This window comes from Trichoplusia ni, chromosome 17 (genome assembly GCF_003590095.1).
Source record: "Trichoplusia ni isolate ovarian cell line Hi5 chromosome 17, tn1, whole genome shotgun sequence".
Classification (NCBI taxonomy): domain Eukaryota; kingdom Metazoa; phylum Arthropoda; class Insecta; order Lepidoptera; family Noctuidae; genus Trichoplusia; species Trichoplusia ni.
In genome coordinates this window covers 2,466,047-2,492,002 of record NC_039494.1, presented here as the reverse complement: position 1 = coordinate 2,492,002, position 25,956 = coordinate 2,466,047, and the positions used below count along the sequence as shown (strand labels likewise).

At 36.9% G+C, this 25,956-nt stretch overlaps 1 protein-coding gene across 4 annotated transcripts in view; it reads right to left on the bottom strand.

Moving 5' to 3' along the window:
* The window catches only part of LOC113502254 (GATA-binding factor C-like), an 88,368-nt gene that overhangs the window by 16,048 nt on the left and 46,364 nt on the right, over window positions 1-25,956 (bottom strand). For all 4 annotated transcript variants that reach the window (XM_026883739.1, XM_026883740.1, XM_026883738.1 and 1 more), the window contains exon 5: window positions 6,511-6,645. In XM_026883739.1, coding sequence (XP_026739540.1) covers window positions 6,511-6,645 — 135 coding nt within the window. The remainder of the gene's footprint in view (window positions 1-6,510; window positions 6,646-25,956) is intronic.

Sequence of the window (25,956 nt, the reverse complement as noted above, 5' to 3'; positions counted from 1 at the left end):
AAGCGCAAGTAGGCAATTGTTTTGTAGAAGGACACACAGTTATCGAACGAACGATCTTCGAGTGACGTGCAGCTGCTATTTGGGTTCCTTTTTTAAATACCCTGGGGAAATGGACATTAAAATTGATTTGACCGTTATTTTAAGACCTACTTATTATAATTATGGTTAATTATTGAGTATTGATGGGTAGATTGTAGGATACTGAAAACGTGTCTTGGTGTGCGTATAAAGAGTCATGTAGAGTTTATTACTTCTGCATAAAGTGTTTTAAATAAATGCTCTCCAGACTATAAAAGTCATAAAGTAAGGGATAAAGGCACAGATAATTTATTTACAGCACACATATGATTTTAATTCGAAATATTTAAATTAATTGAAGTCGAACCTGGGAACAGCCCCACACTAGATTCCAAACACAAGTTCGTTTATTATATACTTAAATAGAATTTAATTGCTTTCGCGCAGTTTCGTGAATAATTCTCACATTTTCACAAAATTTATATCCAAGACAGTAAATCAGCTGGGGCCCGCTCACTAAACAAAATGGGAGCTTAAGGCTCATGAATAAAAACATCCTATTTAGCGCTACACTCACGACCCGACGTCTCAACTGTAGCGAGACATCTGACGGAGCCCCGGCAAACAATACTTCACCCTAAATATATCAGTATCAAGAATCAAAATTGTTTACAAACTCAACGGACGTAGCGCTTTTCGGCAATGTAAAGCAGTTCTACGCAAACGCATTTCCGGCCGAACGCTGCCGGGAAAAAGCCATTTAAAACAAAAAAAAAGAAAAAATAGTAACGCGCCGCGCGCCGCTCGGACACTTCCGGTGGGCGCCATTTTTTCTGTATTGCCAACAGATAAAATCTTTCCGGCCTACTGCGCAAACGCCCGCTTTTATTCCCTTTATTTTATGTGATCACTTTTTGGCAAAATTATATTCGTTTGGTATAAAAATAACGGTTTGTTTTATTGAAAATTATTGATTCTATGTTCAAATTGAATATTTCTACTAACTATACTACGTCGTTGGTTGAATTAATAAAGGAAAGTGATAAAATCCTATGGAACGACTTTCGGAAAACAGAAATGGTTTTGTGTGAAACAGAAACGCCACACAGGCACAGCTTGAGGAGGTAATCTTTGATTCAACTAATGATTGCTACTTAATGGCATAAACAACTACGATCATTCGATTCCTAAATCTCGCAAACAAACAAAGAAAAAGCCACACGGGTAAAACAGTAAGTATAATGAGCTTACATTGAAAATGTAAACTGGAACAATGAACAGCACAATTAGTGTAGCGAATAGCATTTGCATCGCCACAAAATTCAACGGTCGAACTTATGTAAATGGGATAGCTGTTCAATGTTGAATATTCAAATTGATGTCATTATAACATTCGGCCAAACGCGTCGGCCGTTTGGCCGCTAGCCAGCCGTACCAACGAATATGTAATGTAACGTAATGAGTAAATTAAACGTACCTCGTTTTTTTATCTCACACGCGAGTTAAAGCCTGCTTCCACGGACGATGTTCGGCGGTCGCGATGAGAATTTTAACAAGCCTGACTTTCGCATGTTAGCAACGATTAACTTAAGTCGGCTTGGTGAAATGCAAACTTCATTTTGCAAGCAGACTTGTAGCTCAGTACGAAACTAAATCATAGATTACGCGTTTATAATGCAAACTGCTGACTAAGATTTCTCTACAACAGCTAAAGACAAGGATTGTGTCTCTGAATTGTGTTGTACAGCTTAGTCGCGTCTAGACAAATAAACATCTTGCGCACAAAAAGAGCAGCGGACAAATTCGTGAACTGTTTCTTATCTCTAAAATATATTGTATCCATAGCCTAGCATTAAATCTAATGTCAGGGAAAAACGGGTGAAAAAACAGTGACTGTCAAATTCTCTCGGATGTTGGCTGAACAAAACAGCACTTTAGACGATATAAAAAAAGAAAACTAGAAGAGCGTTCTCGATTCAAAAATTGAATTGATCGCCCCATTGTATTCCAAATGTATCATTTGAGCTGTTATTATGGTCCCTCTCTCTCTAGCCCATACAAACTGGTAATCCAATACTTTTGTATGGCAGGCACTTAACGCGCCGCTCTACTGACAAAACGTCCTATGTATAATAAGGTATTCATTTGTTTAGTGTTTTATTAGCTAGCGTTTAAGAAACGAATTGAATTACCATTTGATTACATGTCGTTACAAATGTTTTAGAACTACAGGATAATAGTTATTAGCGATATTACATGGCTCTTCTCCTTTTTTATCAGTAAGTATAAGATTAGATGCAATTTACATTGAAATATGGGTGTGATTTTATTGCTTTAGTGGTTTTTCATAAAGTAAATGTGCGGAACATGCTAGTTTAGATGCCGTCGGCTAGTCAAGCAAGAAATCGAAAACAATCGATGACTACCGCAAAAAGTAGATACCAATTCATTGGGAGCACAAAGGTCGGGCAAAAAAAATGAATACAGACCACAAAAACCTAATCGGCTATAACACGAAGGAAGTAACGTATAAACGAGCGTGATAAATTAAATAAACAAATTTATAAAAAGTACGAACATACGGACCGATCGTTTTGTTATGGTATATTGCGGTCGGCAGGTACTGGGAGTCGAACCCACGCTCCGCACTGTAATCCTATTAGCCGGCCATTGTGGATGGCCAAATAAATAATTTATTTTCAATCACGCATTTATTGGTACCTACTGGGTTGAGACCGAGTCCTTTGGGAGTTGTCATAGTTTAAAAATTGTCTATTCATCCGTGTTGGCAAATCGTGTAAGTAGGGTTTTATGCTCGATATATTAAAGAATACCTTCTGATGCAAGTAAACTTAATACTTAAATATAAGATTCTTTATAAAATTCAATCGAAAAAGCTCATATAATTTATTTTTCTCATAACCAAATCATGAAACAATAAAGTTCCCATATACAATAAGCAGATCAAAGAAAAAGTCAAATCCTTAAAAGTTTCTCATATCGAATACATTCAATAAATTCAACTTTTCCCACATCAATCAAACAAAACAGTATCACAATCCGTAATAATGTTTTATTAAAAACAATAACAAAAGTCTTAAGGCCTCTTGGACTGAAACGACAAGAGCCTTGTCGAGGCCTGTATCAGGCCAATTTGAACTCATACGGGCATTTATAGCTAAGTTACACAACAGAATAGGGACCACTAAAGGATATTTTGAGTAAACATACTTGAGCATTGTTTGAAATATACGCCGCTCAAACGGTTTTGATATTTGATCGTTAATTTATTTAGTGAGAAATGAAGATTAATATGCTGATTTTGTGGTTGAATACATATTGAATAGAAAAAAGACCTACGATTTAACATAAACGGCAAATTTAAAAGCATATCAAGTATAATCCAAATATGATCAATGAAAATTAGTATATTAAAGTATTAATTAATATATTTATCTTTTTTTTTCATTGTATTCTCAACGTATATTTTGATATCGTTATAAATATGACACCTATCGAGTTTCCTTAAACTGTGAGAAAAATTTCAATAACTATACATAATTTCACACTTCGAATGCTTTATACTATTATTTTATTCGGCATCGTCTGTGATAACTTAAAGAATCATCATCAATATACTATACCTATTGATCCCAGTAAACATTAAATTATATATTTTATTTTTGTGTAGCACTAATTAAAAACGTTATTTATTTAAATTTGTAGACACCACGATTTCTTTAAAAAAAAAATGAATTTTTGATCAACGTATTTTTGAAACTACTAATATTACAAAGTCGAAGGAGTTTTTGGGAGCTTTTAAGTTTAATACTATTTATTTATTCATAAAGTATCAAGACGGTTCGGTCTCACGTGGGAGGGTGACGTTTGCTCGAAATCACAATGCACTCGTGCTTTGTTGTATGAATTGCGTTTTTTGAGTGAAATCGATCACGACGTGTCCGCCTCGGGGGCCGGCTAATATTATACTGTATTTATTTACACATTGTTACTTTAAATTTGCTTTTAAAATCTCTATACATATGCAATCGGCTTCCGAAACCACTTTGTGCGTATTATGAGTTTATATCGCAAGTAAAAAATGACTATTGGTGCTAATGCGAGCTTTTTCATTAAAAGTTTTTTACAAGCATACTTAGAATTAAAAAAAAATATATTATAATTTGACGTAAATAATAGATGATAAATATGGACCGAATGCCAAGTTTTAAAAATATATTTTATTAGTGAATTTATTAGAACTTGATATCGTAATAAATATTAAGTATGCAGATCATTTCAAATTAAGATCAAGGCATTTTTTAGCCTCGTTCACACGACATAACACGAAATTTATTATGACATAAAATTTTGTTATACCGTCATGAAATACATATGTTTATGTATATGAATATACTAACTGCTAAATTATTCTTGTGTTTTGAATACACGGTACAGTATGGAAACAGTCTGATATTACAATACGCGTCAACAACGAATCTCAAAATTAGAATGACCACATTATTATTCATGTAGTCGCTAAAAACATGAACTTAGCAATATTAGATTAATTATGTATTGCATTTCGGTTGATACGAAGTCTTAAAGGGCAAGGAATCTGTAGCGAATGTGTAAGTGAGCCGTGTATAAATATGTATGAAGAGGCGGGATCGGGCCCTTGACAATGCTACTGGCATTCCCGTATTGTGCTCCTGTCATTATGCCTTCAACATTTGAAGGAGCAGGCACTCCCATTCGCTCCTTTGTCGCTCCTTCCGAATAATTAGAGCAAACAACATTGTTGCTGGTACTTCCAGTCGGCAATAAAGTATACATTTCAATACAAAAAATCTCGAGAGCACTCTCCGCTGGGTCGGCTCGGCAGTTAATTTTTGTCATTGTTGCGTTCCCGCGCTGTGTTTGTACTTTTTCCGTACGAATGTACATCGGCCTGTGTCGCGTGAGGGTTCGTATTTACTGTTCGTATCGGGACCCGGGGTTGTGAGAGTCGTGAGAATTGTTACTTATACCGCTTGACATTTAAACTTAACATCTTGTTAAATCCGCGATAAATAAAAATGAGCTCCATTTTTGCAGCAGCCGGATATTGAAAACTGTCTGCCATTGTTCAAACTGTGTTCGGTAACACTTTATCTATAAAACTATCTTTATGAAATCATTGTTCATTTCATTTTTGTGCCACTGTCTAACCACGTTATGTAAGTTTAAAATTAAATAACCCGATCTCTTTGCTACTATTATTTTGTAACTATATAACTCTACATTGATTACGTTGAGACATAATAAATCATTACATGATATAAGTCATAAATTATTCGTTTTGTTAATAGAAATAAAAATACTATTAAACCTGAGATTACCGCGAAGTTTCTTTTATAATAGCGCCATAATTTTTAATCCCGCCTAAAGGCATTTCATTCCGGCATAAAAATTAGAACATAGCGGAGTAAAAAACAAAAGAAGAACGTTAATTTTCACGACAATTTTGATCAAGGAAACAGGATTAGATGATCTAATTATAACGGGATGACTCTACGATTAATCACGGCTATCAATTTCAACGTTGATGTGATGTTATTTAACCGTTTAGCGATAGTATCGGGCCCATAATTCATTTGAGACAATCGTATTGGGTTTTATGACGCATTACTGAGCGGGGGTCGCGTGGACCCCACTATCTGTCACCAAGATACCGCCAACTTATCCCCGGGGCTGCAATCACTGGGGACACCCCGGATTAACCGAGGGAACGATTTAGATATTTCTACTTGATTAGACTTATTTTATTTAGGTTATTATAGACGATTTGATTTTTAATTTGTTTTTAGGGGATGTTATTATTTCATCTCCATATTAAGTGGTAGGGTTAAGTAGCCATATTTGCTTGATTTGAAGTCGAGCCAAAATAAAGTAAGATTAACTGCCTAGTTGACACTTTGAGGTTTGTTTCTATAAACCAGTTTCCTTGTACGGATTGTATATTTCTTCTAAAAGAACCAGTTGGTTATTTGATACTTTTAGTTAAACATATATCAGATAGCAGATATCGTGATTTTATTGACGCTTTCGACGACGACGAAGATGCATCCGAGGTATTTTTTTCTAGACTACCACCCTACATTTTGGGCTCTACGCCTGAAGAAGTAAAAAAGAAGAAAAGTAGTCAGAAGCTAGAAAGTCTGACACAAGTCTGACTTAGGGGTATCGTGATGCCCAGGTAACTGGGTTAAGGAGGTCAGACCGGCAGTGGCTCCTTATAAAACACTGATACATCTCGAGCTCGATGGAAGCCGACAACTAAGTCGGGAAAAGCCTTCTTGTTTCAGATGGGAAATGATCAAATGACTTCTTCCGCTTTAGGTTGGGCTGAGTAGAGTGTCAGACTTGTCTCTCTTTTGCCCCTCGTATAGCGTGGTCACGGTTTGGCAGTTCGTTAGAATGATGATGATGATTTATCATCTAAGTACTTACATTATGTAGTTTATAGTAGAGGCCGCAAGCATTGCAGACTGGTTCCCCATTCTGGTTGCGTCGCCACAGCGTGGTGGTGGTGGTCTTGCAGTTAGCACACGAGGTCCCCGCTCGTCGAGCCGCACTTTGGAGTGACTGTGGAAGAAATTCATATTGTATATATGTATGTATGGTTAGATTATACAAGACAGATATGTTGCTTATATTGGATTTTAATTTAAGACAGACAGATGTTATAATTAAGATGATACAACTATATCTTAATGTGTTAAAATAAATTTGTTTTTTTTTTAAAGATTATTTTTTATCTAATGGTTCGCTCAAAATGAGATATGTTAGTAATATCTGGGTTATGTTCTTAGCTTAGACGCTAAGAACATACTTTGGAAATTTAATTAAGTACAGGTTCATATCTAAGAGTTAGTATAATATTTGACGCGCACCCATGAATATTAAAACTTTCGTTAAGATCCAATGAATTCATACAAATATTAAGTCCTTATTTTGACCCTAGATTTTGGCTTGCGTTCAAACATTGCAAAATAAGACAGGAATACCATTTGTTCACAACGTAAGTATTTTAGATATCCCAAGCATTAGAATAGGAAATCCATAACTTAACAGCAGTCTATTGTTTTGCATGCATACGAAATAAACAGCCGACATTACACAATCCGCAAAACCAAAATGCATTTAACATTGCAACACACTTTCGTTATTAATTGTAGTCACTGAAGAACTTATTATACCGCTGACTGACAGTAATACCTTTAATATTTTAATACAATTTTTGAAAGGTCAAACGCATAATAAAGATAAAATAAAAGTACGCCAACTTGTTGAATACGGTACGTTCGAGATCCACAAGAATGGGATTTATAGTTATGTCCGCTTCGTAAATGGTTATTCGTGCATAATGACATCTGAACAGCAATAGTCATCGAGGATGTAGGCCCTACATACAAATGATTAATTAACCGACAACTTATTGCTACACAAAAAAACGAAAATAAAACTAAATATTACGACACAAAATTTATATAGACAAAATTTACTACCCCATTAATGGACACTGAACACAATCAACATAAAATACAGCCAAGTCGCAAAACGAAGCGACCGACAAAAACTTAATATTCGAATTTCGAAACGAAAAAGCGAGGTAGCTATCGGCAGGCTCTCTTACGCACCTGCCCATTGCTACCCGTCAATCAGACAAAAAATATCCACGGCATGCGGTGGCCGTTTTATACAGTCCACAAAAGTGCCTCACTCAATTAAAAATGCATTCGTCCTTAACCGACACCAAAATAAAAAGAGCCGGCGCAATCCGACTCATAATAAATCCATTAATTTGTCATGTCATTTATCGAGTAAAAAGTATTGTGGCTGTAAAACATTACGAGAGGAGAACTATTCGGGGACACCGGCTGTGGTTCGATTCTCGGTAACTAGAATCGAATACTACCAAAGATTATCGTGACCGCAGCGCGGTATTGTCCGATTTAATATCGTAAGTGACTGTGTCGGTCTCGGCCTGCAGTACACTCGCGCACACAACGCATTTAACGAACGAATTTTATACTAGATATATTCAGATAACAAATCAGTTTAAGCAATACATTCTTTTAATTTATAATTACCTCTATCGTAAAGAATCTCAGATAGTGTGACATTTTGTAAATGCTACGATAAAATGTAACACCATTTTGATTTTATGATAACACTATCATTGTTCTGACCTTCGGTGAACTATTTATAAATTAATCTTGTAACATAGCGACGTGATTTGTTAATCATGTATGTTCAATTAGTGTGTTGTAATTGATAACATTTTTGACAGTGCCTACAAGAAGTACGAATCTAATGTTGCCGACTATTTTCGTTTTATAATACAACACAATTCATTCGAAGCATTTTTTTTGTTTCTGACAATCTAGAAAGGAATCAATAATAAAAGTCTCTACTCCCAAAGTCATAGCACTAAAGTTAAAATTGTCAAGCAATAAAAAGAAAAAAACAAATTAAACATACATCAAAAACTTGTTCACTCGCCAGTACTGCATATTGGAATACCTAAATATTAAATGGTTTGCGTCAATATTCGCTGTGTCATGGCAGCTCCTTTGTGCCAGCGAGATTAGACCTGGCCATATATATTAGTTGAGCCTATAACATCAACTTTTTCTTCTCGCGATATTCGAAATTCTATTTGTGACATATGAAACTTTTTTGTTTTTTACTCTGTCTAGAAACCCTTTTTGTTTTTTTTTTTGTTTTAATGGTGTATATGTCTGTCTTAATGACCGATGCTTTAAATAAATACGTTTTTTGTGACAGGTGATGTTTAAAGAATTCTGAAGGAAAAAATATATGTCTGTCTTTTCATATTTATATCCGGAGTCATAAGTATGACTTGATTTATAAGATTTGATTTCTGGTCAATGCGCGTAAATTCTACCTTATAGCAAATATAAATTCGAATCTCATATCCGCACACATCAAGATTAACTCTACTAGTTTACAACTCAATTACCCGAATCCGATTATATAACGTGTAGATAAGAGTTCCCATCAAGTTATAACTGTTGGTGCATCACGCGTGATCCCAGGGGATGGGGACGACTAGAGGGGTTGACTCACTAAGCCGATTACAGAAGTCAACCCATACTCAACCTCACCAGTCACCCCCAGTTTTATTTCCGTGGAAAAACGGCTGTTTACTCGTAATTTTATGGACGAATTACTTTCTCTCCTCAAACGCTGAAATGGCTGAAAACGTCGTAAATTTTACGACTCGGATTATTTTTTATTTGGGTCATTTTTTATTATGCGGACCTTGCCAGTGAAAACTGGATTTGGATGACCCAAAATAAAATGCGGGTTTATTTATGAAAATAATATAATATTTTTATGACAGTGGATAAACTGGTACGTTGAGAATTCTATACAATGGGTTAATTAATCATGTCTGTATTCGTTATTACGTAACACAAAACGATAGCTTGAATAAAGTATAAAGAATTCCAAACATGCGAACACTTGTCCTCTATCTCAGAGAGGTTTATTAATTGTTAAACCCATTTCACTGTCAACGACATTCCTCCCGGATCGATATCTTACATACACGCTAAAAAAACACACAAACAAACGCCGACAAAGATAAAAAGCATGACAAAAAGACTGGAGTACATATTGTTGGCCACTTAAGTTTTCAGTGTAGTGTAAACTGTGCTGTGACAACCAACGAATCTATTGTCAACGTGATGCGAACAAAAACATGTCCTTTGTACCCTCACAAACGAAATTATAGCCGAAAGGAGGCTGCCCGAGCCAAGTGGACACTCTACATACCAGCCTTGAGAATGCTATTCCAACTTCCAAAAACCTATTAAGAAATACCAAACAAATTCCCGAGTTAGAAAGTTATTAGAGCGCATATTAAATAACTACATTATGTCCCCAAACCATTGAACATCCAGTTAATTATCAACAGCGACACATCAAACGGATTAATCTCGCGTCGCTTCACACTAACTCCCGCTAATTCAATAAACCACCCACATTAAAAACATATTTCCATACAGCCGTGCCCCCCGAGCGATCCAATCAGCGTTATCTCCCCCGTCCCTACTGCAAACACCTCCTAATCAAATCAAATCACAGCCTCCGTCTTACCCGATCTATCTACCTATCTACGGTAGAACGTAAAATTATATTACAAAAAGGGATACCTACGTCCCCTCATATATTTGCTAACACAAGCAAAATTTATCCAGCCCGGAAGCAGCCCTCTTACAATACATACCTACATGATTTTGTAGCCGGAAAACACAAAGCTATGCGCTACTCACACAGTGACGCTACACAGTCACATCACGCGCACACAGAGCCGCCTATCAGCATATCTACACCATCTAGATCCCACTATGAGAACCCCCAAGGGGGAGGCAATCCATTTACCAGGCTCGACGCCACACTGAAAATTTCCTCTTATCCATATAAAGTTAGAGATGACAATCGCGCGGCAAAAGCAATGTTTTTAAAGGTTTACACGGCCCCTAGCAGTGAAAGCGCGGAATCGATGTAGCCTTTACCCCTCGCCCCGCGCCAGTTTTTCCGGCGCTCCGTCCTTATCTGACCGGGGCGATTAGATAAAGAGAGATAGAGCGTGAAAATAAAGATTTTCATCGTGTTCACTCACACCACGATAGTTTCAGCCGTGTAGTAATGTAAATGTAATAGCGGTGTCGTTGTGTGTTCCCTTCACATAGGAACGGGTACGTACCTATAGACGGAAGGGCTCTCGGAATAGAGCGGGGGTCGACAAAACTTTGATGTTGTGTGTACTTTCTTTTGATGCTTCTATCCTACCTACGTCGTTATTTATAAAGTACATACGTTCTTGGGAAAGTTTGTCTTTGGACTTTAATAGCATTTGAATAAATGTTAGTAAATTGAAGTTGAACATAATTTTGTATGTGATTGTGCGTCAAGGAATTTTGTTGAATGTTTGTAGCTACTTGGAGGACACGCGATTTCAGCGAAGGAATATTGTGTACGGCTACAAGGTAATTTATAACTTCTCGATCGTGTCTCGGTGGATGTTTATCACCTCCGCGGACGGGCGCCGGCGAGCATCGCCGAAGCGGTCATAAAAATAAAAGCGGTGCTCGTAATTTTTTAAATTTTCACACGAAGATGCAGCGCCGCGCCGCCCCCGCCCCGCGCCGCCCCCTGCCTCCCATTGGCCGTATCCGCGGAAGCCATGTTGGGAAATTCGCTTAACGATTTATTTGTGTGCGGATCGTAGCGCCGACTGGCCGCGCACTCGATTGCCGTGTTACAAGCAGAAATAGAACTCGCGTGAAACTCATTCGAGACCTCTAATTGTCGCGGTCGGTTGTCTATGTAAATTGAGGCTTCACGGAAATATTTATTGGAAAGGCGGTCGGTATTGTCCGCCGGTATCTGTTCATGGGCCGTCGAATTTTAAACTCCGTTAGGATAACAAAGCGTGGCGGTTGCCCAATAGGAGCTATCGGTTGATAGCGATCGACGCTCGCTTGGATTGACACATCAAACCGCCAGTCGCTCGTTGAGATTACCATCGAGATACATTCGGCTCGTAATCGACACGCCGACGTCACGGTGCGGCTCATTGAGGCTGCCAAATATCTCCGTGCATCCTTGTTACCGCCTCAATAATACAAATATCCTAGTTAAGATTGTCAGATACTTTATAACTTTGACATACAGATCGGACAGCTTCATGCATATAATGATGGCGTAAACTGGCAACAAATGCTGAGATTATGTCATTTACTATTAGATGGGTAGTAAGGAACAGAATAATTATCATGTCCCGACGTTGATTGATAGATGTTATTACCTACCGCGTTGCTGATAGTTCTTGGCATAAATTTAGCAACAATTTATTACTTGCCTACGCCTTCAATATCCTTTGTCATTAATTTTAGGTTCCAGACAATGAATTACAATAAAAGCTTCAAAATGTTTGCAGAAACTAACAAAACAATTGAATGAGTAGAAATCTTATTGTACCAACGTTAGATTAGAGAAACGCACTTTAGTTTAGGACAAATGATCGATAGATGGCAATGTGACCCGATATGTGTTACGAAAAGTCACGGAACGACGCAAATAGTACTTTGAACAAGCTTTGCTAAAGTTTAGTAATGAGTAGATATTATTAAATATTTCAGAAAAAATATATAAACCTCTTGATTTGTAAAACGAACTGTGTAAAACTAATAATTTTTAATAATTGACAGATAGGGTCACCAAGTAAATAAATCTCAAATCACATGTTAAAGTATGAAAGTAAAATAAAATATCCTTCAAAATATAGAAGCTACCAACATACACCTAAAATTAAATACGCAAGTAAACAAAACAGCATCAGCAAACTATCAATTTGACTACAAGATAATATAATGACAAACTCTATACAAACAATAATAGTTATTCTATTCTGCATCACATAAAACAAGGATGAAGGATGCGTGCGCAAGCGCTTACAAGATGGATAGCTAGCTTACTGAATACCTACTACCACATCTTACACTACAACTCTTGCGATTGTGGAAGCAGGATAGAGCGATACACAACGGAGAGTGGTATCTCTTTTCCTCAATCCTACAGTCTTACTTTAAAAGGTCTTGGTGAGTAGGTGCGCAGGCGTTGTTAGTGCATCATGGTGTCACCAGGTGAAGGCGAAATCTTGTTACTTGCACATATTAATAAGCCAGTAGTTTAAAGGCTGAATTTAGAAACACCACAGATAGACATCTAACATAATGTATAATTCCGTTGTTATTTTATGAAGTACGCTTAATCATATGTATAATGCGTAGTTTGGTGTGTGTGAATATGATATATGTTGTTACTGAACAGTCGGATGCATGTTTATCAAAATTCGAAACTTTTTCTCGTAACAGAAAGTTTGCGTTCGTTTTTTTCTATGTTCATGGTCTCTGGAATAGACAAATTCTAAGTAAGAACTCTTTAAAATGAAGACACATATTTATTTTGTTTGTAAATTAACTATTTATGAGCTAAGTAACGAAGCTACACGTCCTTCGAAACTAACCAGAATTTCAGCTATGTAGATTGTAGAGACATGATCGTAATTATCTAACAATCAAGACATTTAGGTAAACACCGACGTATGCTAATTAAAAAAGTAGCTAATGAGTGTTTCTAAGAAAGACCGGTCAAGTTCCTGTTGGACCCGTGACCATGAGGGTCTCGTACAAATGGGGTAAAGAAAAACAAATCGCTTTTCTGACGAAAAAATTTCCTAAACTAATTTTCTAACTATCAAATTTATGACCGCAACAAGCGTTGCTTTACCTCGATCTTTATTTTTAGACGGACGGATACACGGTTTTATTTGAAGGAGGTATCAGCAAAGAGGCTATATATCTAACCTCATTGTAACATAGTATTAAGTTACTAGAATACTTGTTACGTGATGCTAAATCCCCGACGGCAAGGTTTCGAACTACTAATCGATAGGTCGTGAGCTTAGATCCGTTTCCAGTTAGCTATTGTGACGAGCACTTGTAACCTTGTTTCATAAATTAATCGTACGCAATATTCGTAGCTATAAATTAGTAAGGTACTAGGTAGGATTTTTTAAAACAGAAGCTCTAACATTATTCTACTCGTAATTATAATTTAGTTTTGGAACGACCCACAAGTGTAGCTTTCCTAACCGCACATTTGAGACAGGTGTCGCATTTAAAAAGTAATACTGACTTCTAAATTACACAAACAAGGCGTCAGTCCTGTGAAATTACAAAGTAACTCAGGAATTATGTCCTGGAGGCGACTAAACGCTAGTAATTCTACCTCGAAACGCTTCTTATAACGTATGAATTTGCATTGAATGGCAAAGGACACTGCGGGCGTTTTCAAAACTGACACACACACAATTCCGTGTACCGCCGCGCGCCGGCCCGAGAGGATCTCATGTCTCATCCGGCGACACCGTGTTTCTTATACGGCTAGCTGGAAATCTGTTCGGGAATGTATTAACCGAATGTAGGCTTCACGACTGCCGTTCGGCCTGTGATTTAGCTTAGCGCAAACACTTTATACGGAATGACGTAACTCATATTTGTTGAATATGAAATGAGATGAATATTTTAACAAAGTATTATGGCTTAGAACGTGATATTACAATAGAAAAACAGTTGCCTGTAATGGTCTATTGTTAGGTGAAGATGCAGTTAAGGCCGCTGGTACAGACAGCCATTAGTACGATTTACGAAACAGTAATAAAAGATGCTAAAAATATTATGTAGCATTAATAAAGAGTTAGGTTTCAAAATGACCTCCTCTCAATGGGCCTTTAAATCATAAAAGTAATAAATACAGGCTGTCATCGTAAAGAAATAGTAAAACGGCAGCCAGCCAGCCACGATGCTCGAAAAAACCATTTCACATTAAAGTGTTCATTCTTAACGTGTAGATAATGATACAATTATATGACAGGCCGATTGCTTGTAGCAATTAATCAAGCGAAACAGGTGCATAAAACAGTGCAAGTGAGCAAATGCCCCGGGTTGTGTTGTAAAGCTGCGCCCGCGCCCGTGGAAGTCGTAAATACGATGGCAGCTGCCCCTCGATCCCCTTCATATACACTCTACCTTCTTGATGATTTGACATTTGTATAGAAATTGTAAAAGGCATTTGAAAATGTGCAAATGAGCAAACTATTGAAACAAGTACTAAGACAATAAATTCGTTGAAAAATAAAAATAAATGTTGCTTCGTAGTACAAAAGCAACAGCATTTCAAGACGTTCTAAGATTGAATCGTTGGTTTATCTGATTTAACACTTTATGTTAGGGGTCGTTTTGATAAAACACTAGCTAGATGAATCTACGCACGTAGCGCATTGCGCAGGAGTGCGAACGCTGTGCTCGCAGGTCGGCGGGTCAGTTCGCACAGTTTAGCACCGCGTCATATTTATAATTACGGCAGGCGGGCGCATGCGCGCTAGGCACTCTCCCGCGCTGCGCCCGCGCCGATAAATCAAAATTTTAAATCACCGGTGGGCGTACCGAGCCGCTCGACCAGCGCCGAATAAAATGAATTAAAAATAAAATAACGCGAGGGGGCCGTGCGCGTCCTGAGAAAATTTAAAGATATTTCGCTTTAGTTTTTTTAATTAATACCTTGTTAAAATTTAATATTGAGGGCGCATGCGTTATTACAATGGGTGTGCGAGAGATTTCAAACTCGCTTTCGGTAACTTATTGAAGCTGAGGGACCTTTTAATTGGATCATTTTTTAACGAGAAATGATAACATTCGATCACGGTGGAGACGAGATCATTACGTGGTGCAATCGATCTCGCAAATTGATTGCAAAATGCGGTTTAACGTGAGGAGGTTTCTCATCGCGTTCTGAGGCTCCTGAGGTCTCTGTGAGGCCTTTTGACTCTTTGTAATCGGTTCTCACAGTTGGAATGTGAACATTAAACGTCACGTGTAAGATGTGAGACGATCAAAGTAGACAAGCATTAAACTCGGTCCCACACTGTTACGGTCTCGTCAAAATTTAGTTCCAGTTGTGTTTTCTAATACTTATTACATTTGTTGTTTTATAGTATGGAGTGGCACAAACACATTGGAGGAAAATTTATTGTGTTGTTTTTAGTGTGTGACGTAATGACTTCAAGAGTAAATTTTGATTGTGCTGTCTTTGTTAGTCGCTAAACTCTACTCTCTGCCTACACAATCACAGGGTTTCGAATCACTCATACGACAGGAAACAACTACTATTCTGACTACAGTAAGTATTTACTTAGTCCCTATATACTACCAATAATACAAAGAAATAAGGGCTACTCTGATTTTGAGCACCACTATTAAGGGAATAGCAGGTCCTTCCCACAAATATCATAATTAGAATTAAACATTTACAATATTAATTCGACTTTTGTCGGCTTAAACTCAGCACCCAAGACTAATTCCACCGAATCAACAAAGGTCCCATCATTCCCCGGCAGCTTAACCCAGGGGTCACGATTCCACGTGTATGCCGGCGGTTGGTAGCCTTCAGACTGACAGACCTCATCGAGTAGACATAATGTTGATGAGTAACTTTTTTATAATTCTCTATGGTACTACACCGACACAGTACTCGATGAGTGTTTTTTTTTAATTCCTCCATGTCTATGGCACTTTACCGCCCGATGCTGTGCGTAATACTCATAAGTGTAACTGGTTTATTTTGTGTTTGAATTTCGAACGGTATTTACTGGCCGGTGTATGATTAGGTTTTCTTTTTTGGAACATCATTTGAAATATGTTTATTTTTAACAACTGCTTATTATGTACTACTAAGTAAAACTTTTTTATAGGCAAGAAGATTTTCATGGCCGAAAAATGTATCTGCTGCAAAAAATATCATTGGCAAAGTGTTGCCATATGCATGTTTAAGTTTTTTTGCCTATATTTTAAAGGCTGGTACGATCTGAACATGAGCATTTACTATTTGTGCTCAATGAAAAATGTCTTTAATAACGTTTGCCATGTTTGTATTTAAATGTAGGACATAAATCTTATTAAGTGAAGTACATACACGTTAGTTAGAATTCTTATCGTGACATGTTATGTGTAGCATAATCTATCAGCTGTTTATCTCGAAATAATGACGTTTGTGTACTTAATCCGACTTATTTTTCTCATTTTAGAAAATCTAAGAAGATTGCTAGGTTTTAAGCCTTTAAGTTTTGTCTTATCAGATATCAAACTCAACTGTAAAGAAACATTTGAAATTCGAAATGTGCTTAAAGTTTTTTTACCTAAACTAAGAAGGATTGATTATCAATTCCGTTATTGTTTTTCAGAATCGTCACCAACGTCGAATTAAAATTTACAACCCAGGATACATGAAAACCTTCAAATACAGTTAGTTGGTACATAATTCAACAAAACCTTCGTATACAGATAATATATTAGTTAATAAACACATTGCTATTGAGTTTATTGATCGGTCTCTCGTACTTTATGTTAATGGTACAAAGCTACCGCGCGAACTCTACAAATGATTAATGAACAGGATTCCGTTGTACGCTAAGAATTAAATAAAATAGTTGGCTAGGTTTTATTTAAGAAATTTAAACAAAAAACATCATTATATTACTGTTTTGTATATTACTTTAGTTTTACTTTTATCTAAGATATTTATGTGTAAACTGGCTCTATATAAAATTGCCTATCGGATGGTTAACAATAACCTAGAGCAAATTCAATTAGTAAATTCAATACAAACAATCATATTATGATAAAATTTTCTGAAACTTCTTATTACTTATATATTAAAAAAGAAATTAAAAAAAAAACGATCAGCAAACGTCTGCATTCAAACCTCATTCGTAAAAACTCGGCAGAACATTTTAAGAAATGTTGTATTGAATTTATATTATTGGTACTTATTTGTTTTTCTTCTACAATAGTACAATATAGGTTGATTTAGTAGTAATTGATTTAGTACATCGTATTGTAGAGGTAGGCAGGTGGTGGGTCGGGCAAGGTGGATGGCATCTTGGTTTATTGCCCCCATTTAGTTCGGCCGATAATGTTATATGTTGGCCAATCGAAGTCACTATTTGTTTATAACAGGTGCTTACTATTAATCTGCTATAAAGTATGATAGAATATTTTATTTGAATTTTTCATCTATTATTGAATCATAATCAATTTGAATTGTCCTTGTCTTGTCTCTATCATTTTAAGGAGAAAAGTTGAGACAGACATACATTTTAAATACAGTCTTTTACGAAATAAATACATTTCTGTTTATCAAGTAATCTAAGGTATTTAGTATGTACGAGTTAAAAGAGGTTGTTATAACAATAATATGACAAAGGTTCATTGACACTTATTCAAATTAACTCCAAATATAATAATAGCAAGTCGATTAACTACCATGATAGTTAAAACAACATTATTCTAACGAATTAATTATAATATTTAAGTACAATAAAACAGGCGAGTAATATAAATAAACTGCCGACCTTGAGAAACCTTTGCATATGATTAAATTATTTACATAAACATAAACAAAACAAATGTGCAAAGAAAAAGTATAATAAAATCATAAATTAGAAAGAAAAGAAGTTATATAACATGTGAGAGAATACTATTAAAAAAAATAATGTTGATTTTATAAAGTAAATTGTTTCGTAACATACTTGTATCCAACCTATTTCGCTATAATGATTAACTGTAGTCATTTTCACTAAGTTCCCCGCGGCAAAACGGACCCTATAGATAAACCATAAGCATTACCATAATAATATTGATATAACTAATGCCAACAAGTAATATTACAAAGGTCACTGTAAATTACTTAATAAATTAAACTAGCTTTAGCAAAGAAAACAATTTTAAGACATAGAGCAAATTTCTACGTCCACGCAACAATTACTCAAGAAACTAAATAAAAATTGTAAATAAATTCACTAACCCCTTCAAAACCAATTAAAAAAAGATGGATGCTCATGTCAAAATGAGTTCTTAATACTTTATAATTAATTAAATCAACCTCCGCGTGCCCTAAATGACCGTGAAATGACATTACAATAACATAGTGTTTATTTTTTGTAAAAACTCGAACACATTTTCAGTTTTTGTTCGTTCAACACGTGAGCGGAGTGCGCTGCACATTCCTTACTATCCAATTAATGAGCGAAACATTAGACTTCGTTAAAAACGAACACTTTTTCCCTACAAAACATAAAGGATGGAGTGTTGTTCAATTTATGTCGGAATAACCACGTCTAATTCATAAAACTTTATTCTTTGCGAATTGCGGAATATATCAGCTTCAATTAAAATAAACGCAATTGTAACTCTATTCTTTCTTCGAATACGCTTTCACATTTTATTGGCGTATTAAATACCTTCGATCCACCGGAATGTATTATGAATTCAGAAAGTGGAACAAAAAGGACGCACAAATTAAAAGTATGGTAACAGGACAAAGGGTCGGGATGTACGATTGGTAAACAAGGGTGGCCCGATTCAGTTAACAATACGGATTAATTATCGGCCGAAATCGACGACTCAAATATACCTGTCACGAGTGTAGAACGTCGCGGTCCAATTTATATGGGCCCCGAACAATGGCAAAAGCGGTAAACACAATGGGAAACGGGTGCAAAATGAGCAAAAGTGGAGCGCGCTCGCGGCGGGAGATATGCTCGTACACATCCAGACTAAGCAGGCATGTACTCGTAAAACAATTAATATCTTTAATACACTCGAAGTACCAAACAAACTGAGAACAATAACACCTTACTTTATATGAACTATGAACGTACGCTAGAGACCAAAAAAAAGTAACTCGTTATCCATTCAAAGTGGAAACTTTCAGCTAATGATATTGCTTAAACAATACTTGGACTAAGTACATGTGGACTTTCTGTATGTAAATAGTTAGGGCTGAAATACATGCGAACGGCGCGGCGCACGCGCGGACTGTGACGCGCGGACCACCAGGCTGCGGTGTCAGCCCTTGATTCACTGACGTATAACTTAGGGTTGGCACCGGAATGTTATAAATTATCTTGTGTAATTATACCCTGGATTGTCTGGTTAGATTACGTGTTCGTACATTTTAATGAATGCAAACGTAAAAAGTGAATTAAGAATACGTTATTGAGGGGTGTTGTAGCTTTAACTATTCAAGTATAAGTCTGTTATGTTAGCACGGCTTTTGAATAGCTGACAATTAGCAAGTAGTTCTTTCGTTGCTTATAGGCTGTTTAAACACTTGGTTTTTGTTTGATGGTACTTATGTCGAATTAGTTGCGATAACAGTGTGCATATTGTGAAACTTGTTGAGCCAGCCCTGTGCAAGCGGCGTGGCGGCAGCGACAAGCGTAGCATTGTTAGGCGGAGGCCGCCCTCAGCCCTGAATAAATACATTCATATTGCCACTCTAAATATCTGCGATCGATGCTCCGTACCCTCTCAAATGCCGACGCACCACAAAAAAACAACCAGCCATTAAACACATTATTACAATTCATTTGTTTCTTAATTTATTAGCTGTTTAGTCACATTCAATTCAATACGCTTTGGCACTCATAATCACCCACGATAACACAAATAAAACCGATCTAGATCGCCCCCGCGACAATACCAAACAGTAGTGCGGATTAAGTATACGCATAAAATCACATCAGTTGAGGTGTTTGCGAACGATTTAGATCGTTAACACTAACAACTTATTCTATCGACCTCCCGCGTTTAATCGCGCAAAATCTACCGCATCGCGTCGCATTCAGCGCGCCAAAATGTGCAGAAAATGGAAAAAACATGGCGCTAAACCGCGAATCCGTATGTATTTAAACGCCGAATTCGAGATTCCGATTCTCAAAAAAGCGGCCAGCGTTCGGTCATTTAAATTTTTCCAAAACGTGAACACAATGGAACAGATTCAGAGAGTTTGTTGTTTTTTTTTGTTTTATTTTTAATTTTAAATATAAAAAAGGTATTCGGATCGGCAAGGGCTGTCACATCATTCCAGCGCTGCTAAGTGACGCCGGACGCACGTCAGTCCCCTGGATGTGTTTTATTTTCATACGAATCGGACTGACTCGACTTGTTTTTTGTTATCATAGTTGTTGTAACCGAGTCTCGTACCTAATACGGATATTTTTATAATTGTTTATCGTGTGAGCCTTTGTTGTGCTTTTAATTTTATTGTGGGCTTTTAATTTTAAATTTATTCGATGAGTCGTCGCTAACATTCCAGTAACATTTAATGTTATGTTTTTGAGTCAAATCTCAGGTTTATTTATTGCTATTACCTGTAACTAATTCGAGGAACTATTTAACAGATGAGACTAGATAACACATTAATATTCATAAGGTATTTCTATCCTCGCAGCCTAGATTATGAAACGCTAGAAATGTGCAGTGAAACAAGTTTAGAAACGTCTATAGGTTGTACTCCCATGACACAGGTCGACGTCTATTCGTCATTACAATCGGTTCGATCGGTAGAAATTTCACGAGACTGATTAAAAGTAACTGTGGTCTGTGGTCGAGATACAATATCGGGGTAAGACAATAAAGGCGAGCACTCAGAGGCGACACGCCGCGTCTTGGCGCGATTGACGTCCGAGCACATGACGCTAAAAGGTCTATTGTATACGAAACGCTCGTTACGACGCCGTCCAACCGGTCTTTAACACGCTCGGACAATGATCACTCTATACATAGTAGCCGTTCATCTTCCAGACGGTAAAACATAGCTCGTATTAGAGATATTAGCTGCCCGACCTGTTTTAATTGTGGAGCCTATTTTTTTGAGTTTATTTTAATGTGTTTTTGGGCGTGGTTTCAAATGGAGTCGTCTCTAAAGCTGATTTGTGGAGTTTTACATTTTATTGGATGACTTGTATTTTTTTATGGAACAAACATTCTTCCTTACGTTTTAAAAGTAGATATAATTGACTTAAGTATTTAAGAACATGGATCGTAGCAAGGTTCGTACTTTAAAGTTGGTTGCTACCCAAAAACTAGCAAAGTTATGAATAAAAACAATTATGCTAATACGAAGCTCATTAAACAATTCACGTGGGTAAATACTGTCACAGTCGCTAAGGCTATCGGATCGCGATGCGTGATCTTACATCGCGGATAATATCGGATTGCGTCAATTACGCGATCCACCTCGATCGCGCGATACATACAAATGTATTGTATGCAACCACCTTTATTTAGCGGACGTATGGACGACCGTGTACAACGACTTTACAATACGAATCATAAAATAAAACCCTCAACAATTCCACTAAACGTAACCCTTTCTTGTTCTTTAAAGAAACAAGTATTGTTACTATTATAAGCCAGTTTAATAGTTAGTTATAGATTTATTGGTACTTATATACCGCATGAATCATCTGCTGCAATTCCGTTAGTTCCGTTACATAATAAAACCTTCTAGGCGAGCAGAGTTTTGTGCAATAAATGTCTTTTTAACCCCACTGCTGCCGCTCTAGGTCTAAGCGCACTGCAATTATTTGCTTTTTATTTATTAATAGCATCAGTTTATGGATTAAATAAACCAAAATTAACACAAAATTACAAAGGCTTTACGAACGTGTATAAAGCAATTTGTCGATAGTGAGTGTCGCCAATAAGAGAGCGGGAGTGGTCTATAAGATTCTAATTTGATCAGGCGGTTTGCGGGCGGCGGGAGTCTCGTTTGTTCCATTTAGCGGAGCAGTAGCGAGACACGGAAGTGGCCGGGAACCCAAGTAGGTCCCGGTGGCGTGTACACAGACCGCGTGGGACGACATTACAACGTTGACAAAACACTCGCCTTTACCCGCTATTTACGTTTCACGAATACAGTTAAATGAAATTATACGCGCTTTGAGATAGAAGCAACAAAATAAAAACACATCCAAGATTAATTTGTATCGATTTTTCACAAACGCCATGATAAATAACATTATAAAACATACAATCAAAGTGACCGAACGAAATCAAAACAGAGGTGCTCGTGTCCTGCGGCATATGTTGCAGATATCAATAATTGAAAATGGGACTTATTAAATATGCTTATAACACGGTGTTGGCATTGTTCGGGAGTCGCGTCATTAGTCAGAGAGACACCGCGCTCGAACCCAACAATTTGAACGCGGCGCGCACTCGCTGAACGCACCAGTAAATTGCGGGTTGCCACCTCGCACCGCTACTTTTATTTATTTGTATTTATAAAGCATTCGGATCCTAATTATATTGGCGGTGAGCGTAAACTGTGATTCGAGTAATGCTTTTTGGAACAGTTGGTGCTACCGCGCGCTGACGGCCTAATGACAGCCCGCGCTTCCTGCTATGTTAATTGTGTGGAGGAAGTCAATAGGAGCGCATCGCATTATTTATTAGATCGAGTTTTAGTTTTGTTTTCTTGCATCACGTTCGGTAGCCGAGCACTTACCCGTCTGTCAGTCCACCCGAGGCTTAGTCCAGATTATAACGTAATACGGTAGTTTGCTGTCTGTTGTGCCATTCAAACGATTGCTTAATGCATTTAATTGCTCCGCGGCTAACAAAAACGTTAGTGACGAATTTTTGACACTCACGGATAAGAGTTTTTTATTTGATTAATCTCTAGATTTGGCACTTGTTCGCGGCTTGTTTTTATTACTGACTAAGTTGAGATACAATCTGGCTGTGTGTAAAGAATGTTCTAAAAGCTTTGATTTGTTAGTGATTTTTTGTTGTAACACGATTTTGAAAACATTTTTTAATTAAATTTTATCATCGTTCGGAGGGATCGTGTTAAATGTATAGAAGTGTTGATTGCACATGATGTTAAATCGAGATGATTGCTCTGGTAATCCCGTGCCGTGCAATTTGAGGCTCTAAATCATTGGGGACGTTTCGCGTCTGGCCAACAGCTACCGATAAATAATAGCACGGCGAGCCGCGAGACGATTAGCGTAACAAGAGAATCATTCATTTTTAACTGCAAAACTGCTTTTATTAAGCTATTACGCCATCGAACATTTATTATGCCGATTGTCAGATACATAACAGAGTTAGGCTGGAAAGTTTTACTGTTTCGCACTACTTTAAACTTTTATGTAGTAAGTTGTTAATTTAGTAAAGGCAATTGTTTTTTTCTTCTGATTTGTCATTATTAAAAAACGCATGCTTATCACAGCTTGCAATATAACCAGTGATATTATAATATGTAGATAAGATCAGGTTATACGTCACTAAATACAAGTATTCAATTCATGAAGTAAAGCTGGTATTCATGCATAGAATCTATATTTATCCTTTTTATAACTGGCAAGCGAATAAAAAGGCTTCGTAGTCAGACATTAATTAGTCTAGACTACATAAATCGATTCAAATAACTGTACCAAAGCTCAATTGAACACATACATTACACACTAGAATCCTCATTAAAATGACTCACTGATGACTTACGAAAACATTTACCATGAATTGTCTATTCTCAATAGACATTAATTAATACAAGATTTGCAGTCCAGAGTAATTACAAAGGCGATAGATATATGTAAATGTGTATTGTATTAAGTGGGCATGTGATGCAGGCCTAGTTACTTCCCTCCATGCATCGTGAATGGAGGCACGTACCACCGAAGAATCGATTCTCCCCGCTTCGCCGCGTGAAATCGAGCGCGCGCTCTCATTTACAATCGGTCGCCATTTACCAGACCGCCTGATTCGATTACACAAACCCTTATTCTATAAATCGATACCGACTAAACATCGTATTAGTTACGCTAATGAAATTGTATCGGGTTCGGGAGCAGGTGAGAAATAAGGTGTTTGTGACGACTATCGTCTTGAGTAGGCCGTCGAGCTTTTTATGTTGGCCTTAGTTAGTAGGTAGGTACATACATCGAATATAAAGTACTCGTATTTAATGAGAGAGATTAAAACCTCCAGGCCTGTAGTACAAGTTAAGTGGCACTAAACAATAAAATATTTAATGGAAACTACGCAACCACCCAAATGACCTTTAAATTTACTAAGTCAAACCTCAACCAGTGTTACTGTAATAGTTATTGTACTTACTTAAAGGAGCCTCTATTGTAACTTTTTTTAAATATAAACACGGAAACGATACAAAACTAAAACAAACTATTTGGAAGTTGAAGACAAAAAAATGTCAAATACAAAATGATATTTTGACATAAATGGGCAAGATCGTCCCTTGCACTCCATCATGACAATTTATTGCCTCCCACAAACTGTTTCCTCGTTATTAATATCAACATTAATAGTGTCCCAATATCCTGGCCGTAAATGTCATGGCCACTGGCGCCTAGGCCAGGTAGAAAAAACCATAGAGCCACGCCATAGAGTACACAAAAACCTTCAATTCCCCACACAATGAACGGTGAGTCAGGTGGAAAAAAAAACTAAAATTTATAACACCCTGGCCACCAGTATAAAAATCCTGAGAATAGTAATTTTTCTTACAAAATTTAGTGATATGTCAAACCTGTTCGACGTAGCAAATAAAAATGTACGAAGCGTTGTAGAAAAAAACAAACAAAGTCTTTGGGTTATTGCTAAAACAAGGGAAGGTTACCATATCAATCAAGGCGTTGACAAAAGTGTGTTTTTTTCCTCGTACTCAGGCCGTGGGATGAAAAAAGGGTCCGTGTTTATGGAAATGCAATAAAAGAGAAGCGAGCGTTGCGCAGGCGCAGCCCGCCTCTACCCCCGTAGCGTCACTTGCTTTTATTGATATTTATTATATTTGAGCAACATTTTTAAACTTTCGTAATTTTAGCTAATCAGTATTAAATTACGTATTGTTGTGTATATTTTGAAACTGTTTCTTTGCTAAAATGATTTAAAAAAAATGATTTCTTTTTCTTATTTAAATATTTCTAATTGGCAAACGATTCAAGTTACACAAAAGTAGAAATAATAAACTAAGTGCTAAATACGTACTTACGTAGCAGTCAAATAAACAGTTACAAGTAACACAACCATTAATCTGGATTCCATAAAATATACCTGTTTGACTTGACTTCGAATCGAACCTCATCCTTTCTACTACACAACAATTGCACCATACAGTACACACGGACAGGTAGGTCTGTTAGTGCGAGAACGGTAAAAATGTTAGTGCGACGCGACCCCCGCGGCGCGGATAGTCCGTGTGTCACTCACGATACGTCGACTCCGCGTTTTTTGCAGGCCACTAAATGTTTTGGCGTTTACCATGTCATTATTAAGTTAACTTGGGTACTTTGAAGGTATTTAGTTGTTGCATAAGTTTATTTTTAACGAACATACCTAATTATTTTCTTAAAAAATATCAATTTACATTTTCAAAACATAAATAATTGACATTGACGTTAAATCAAACATTTAAAAATAGAATACGTCA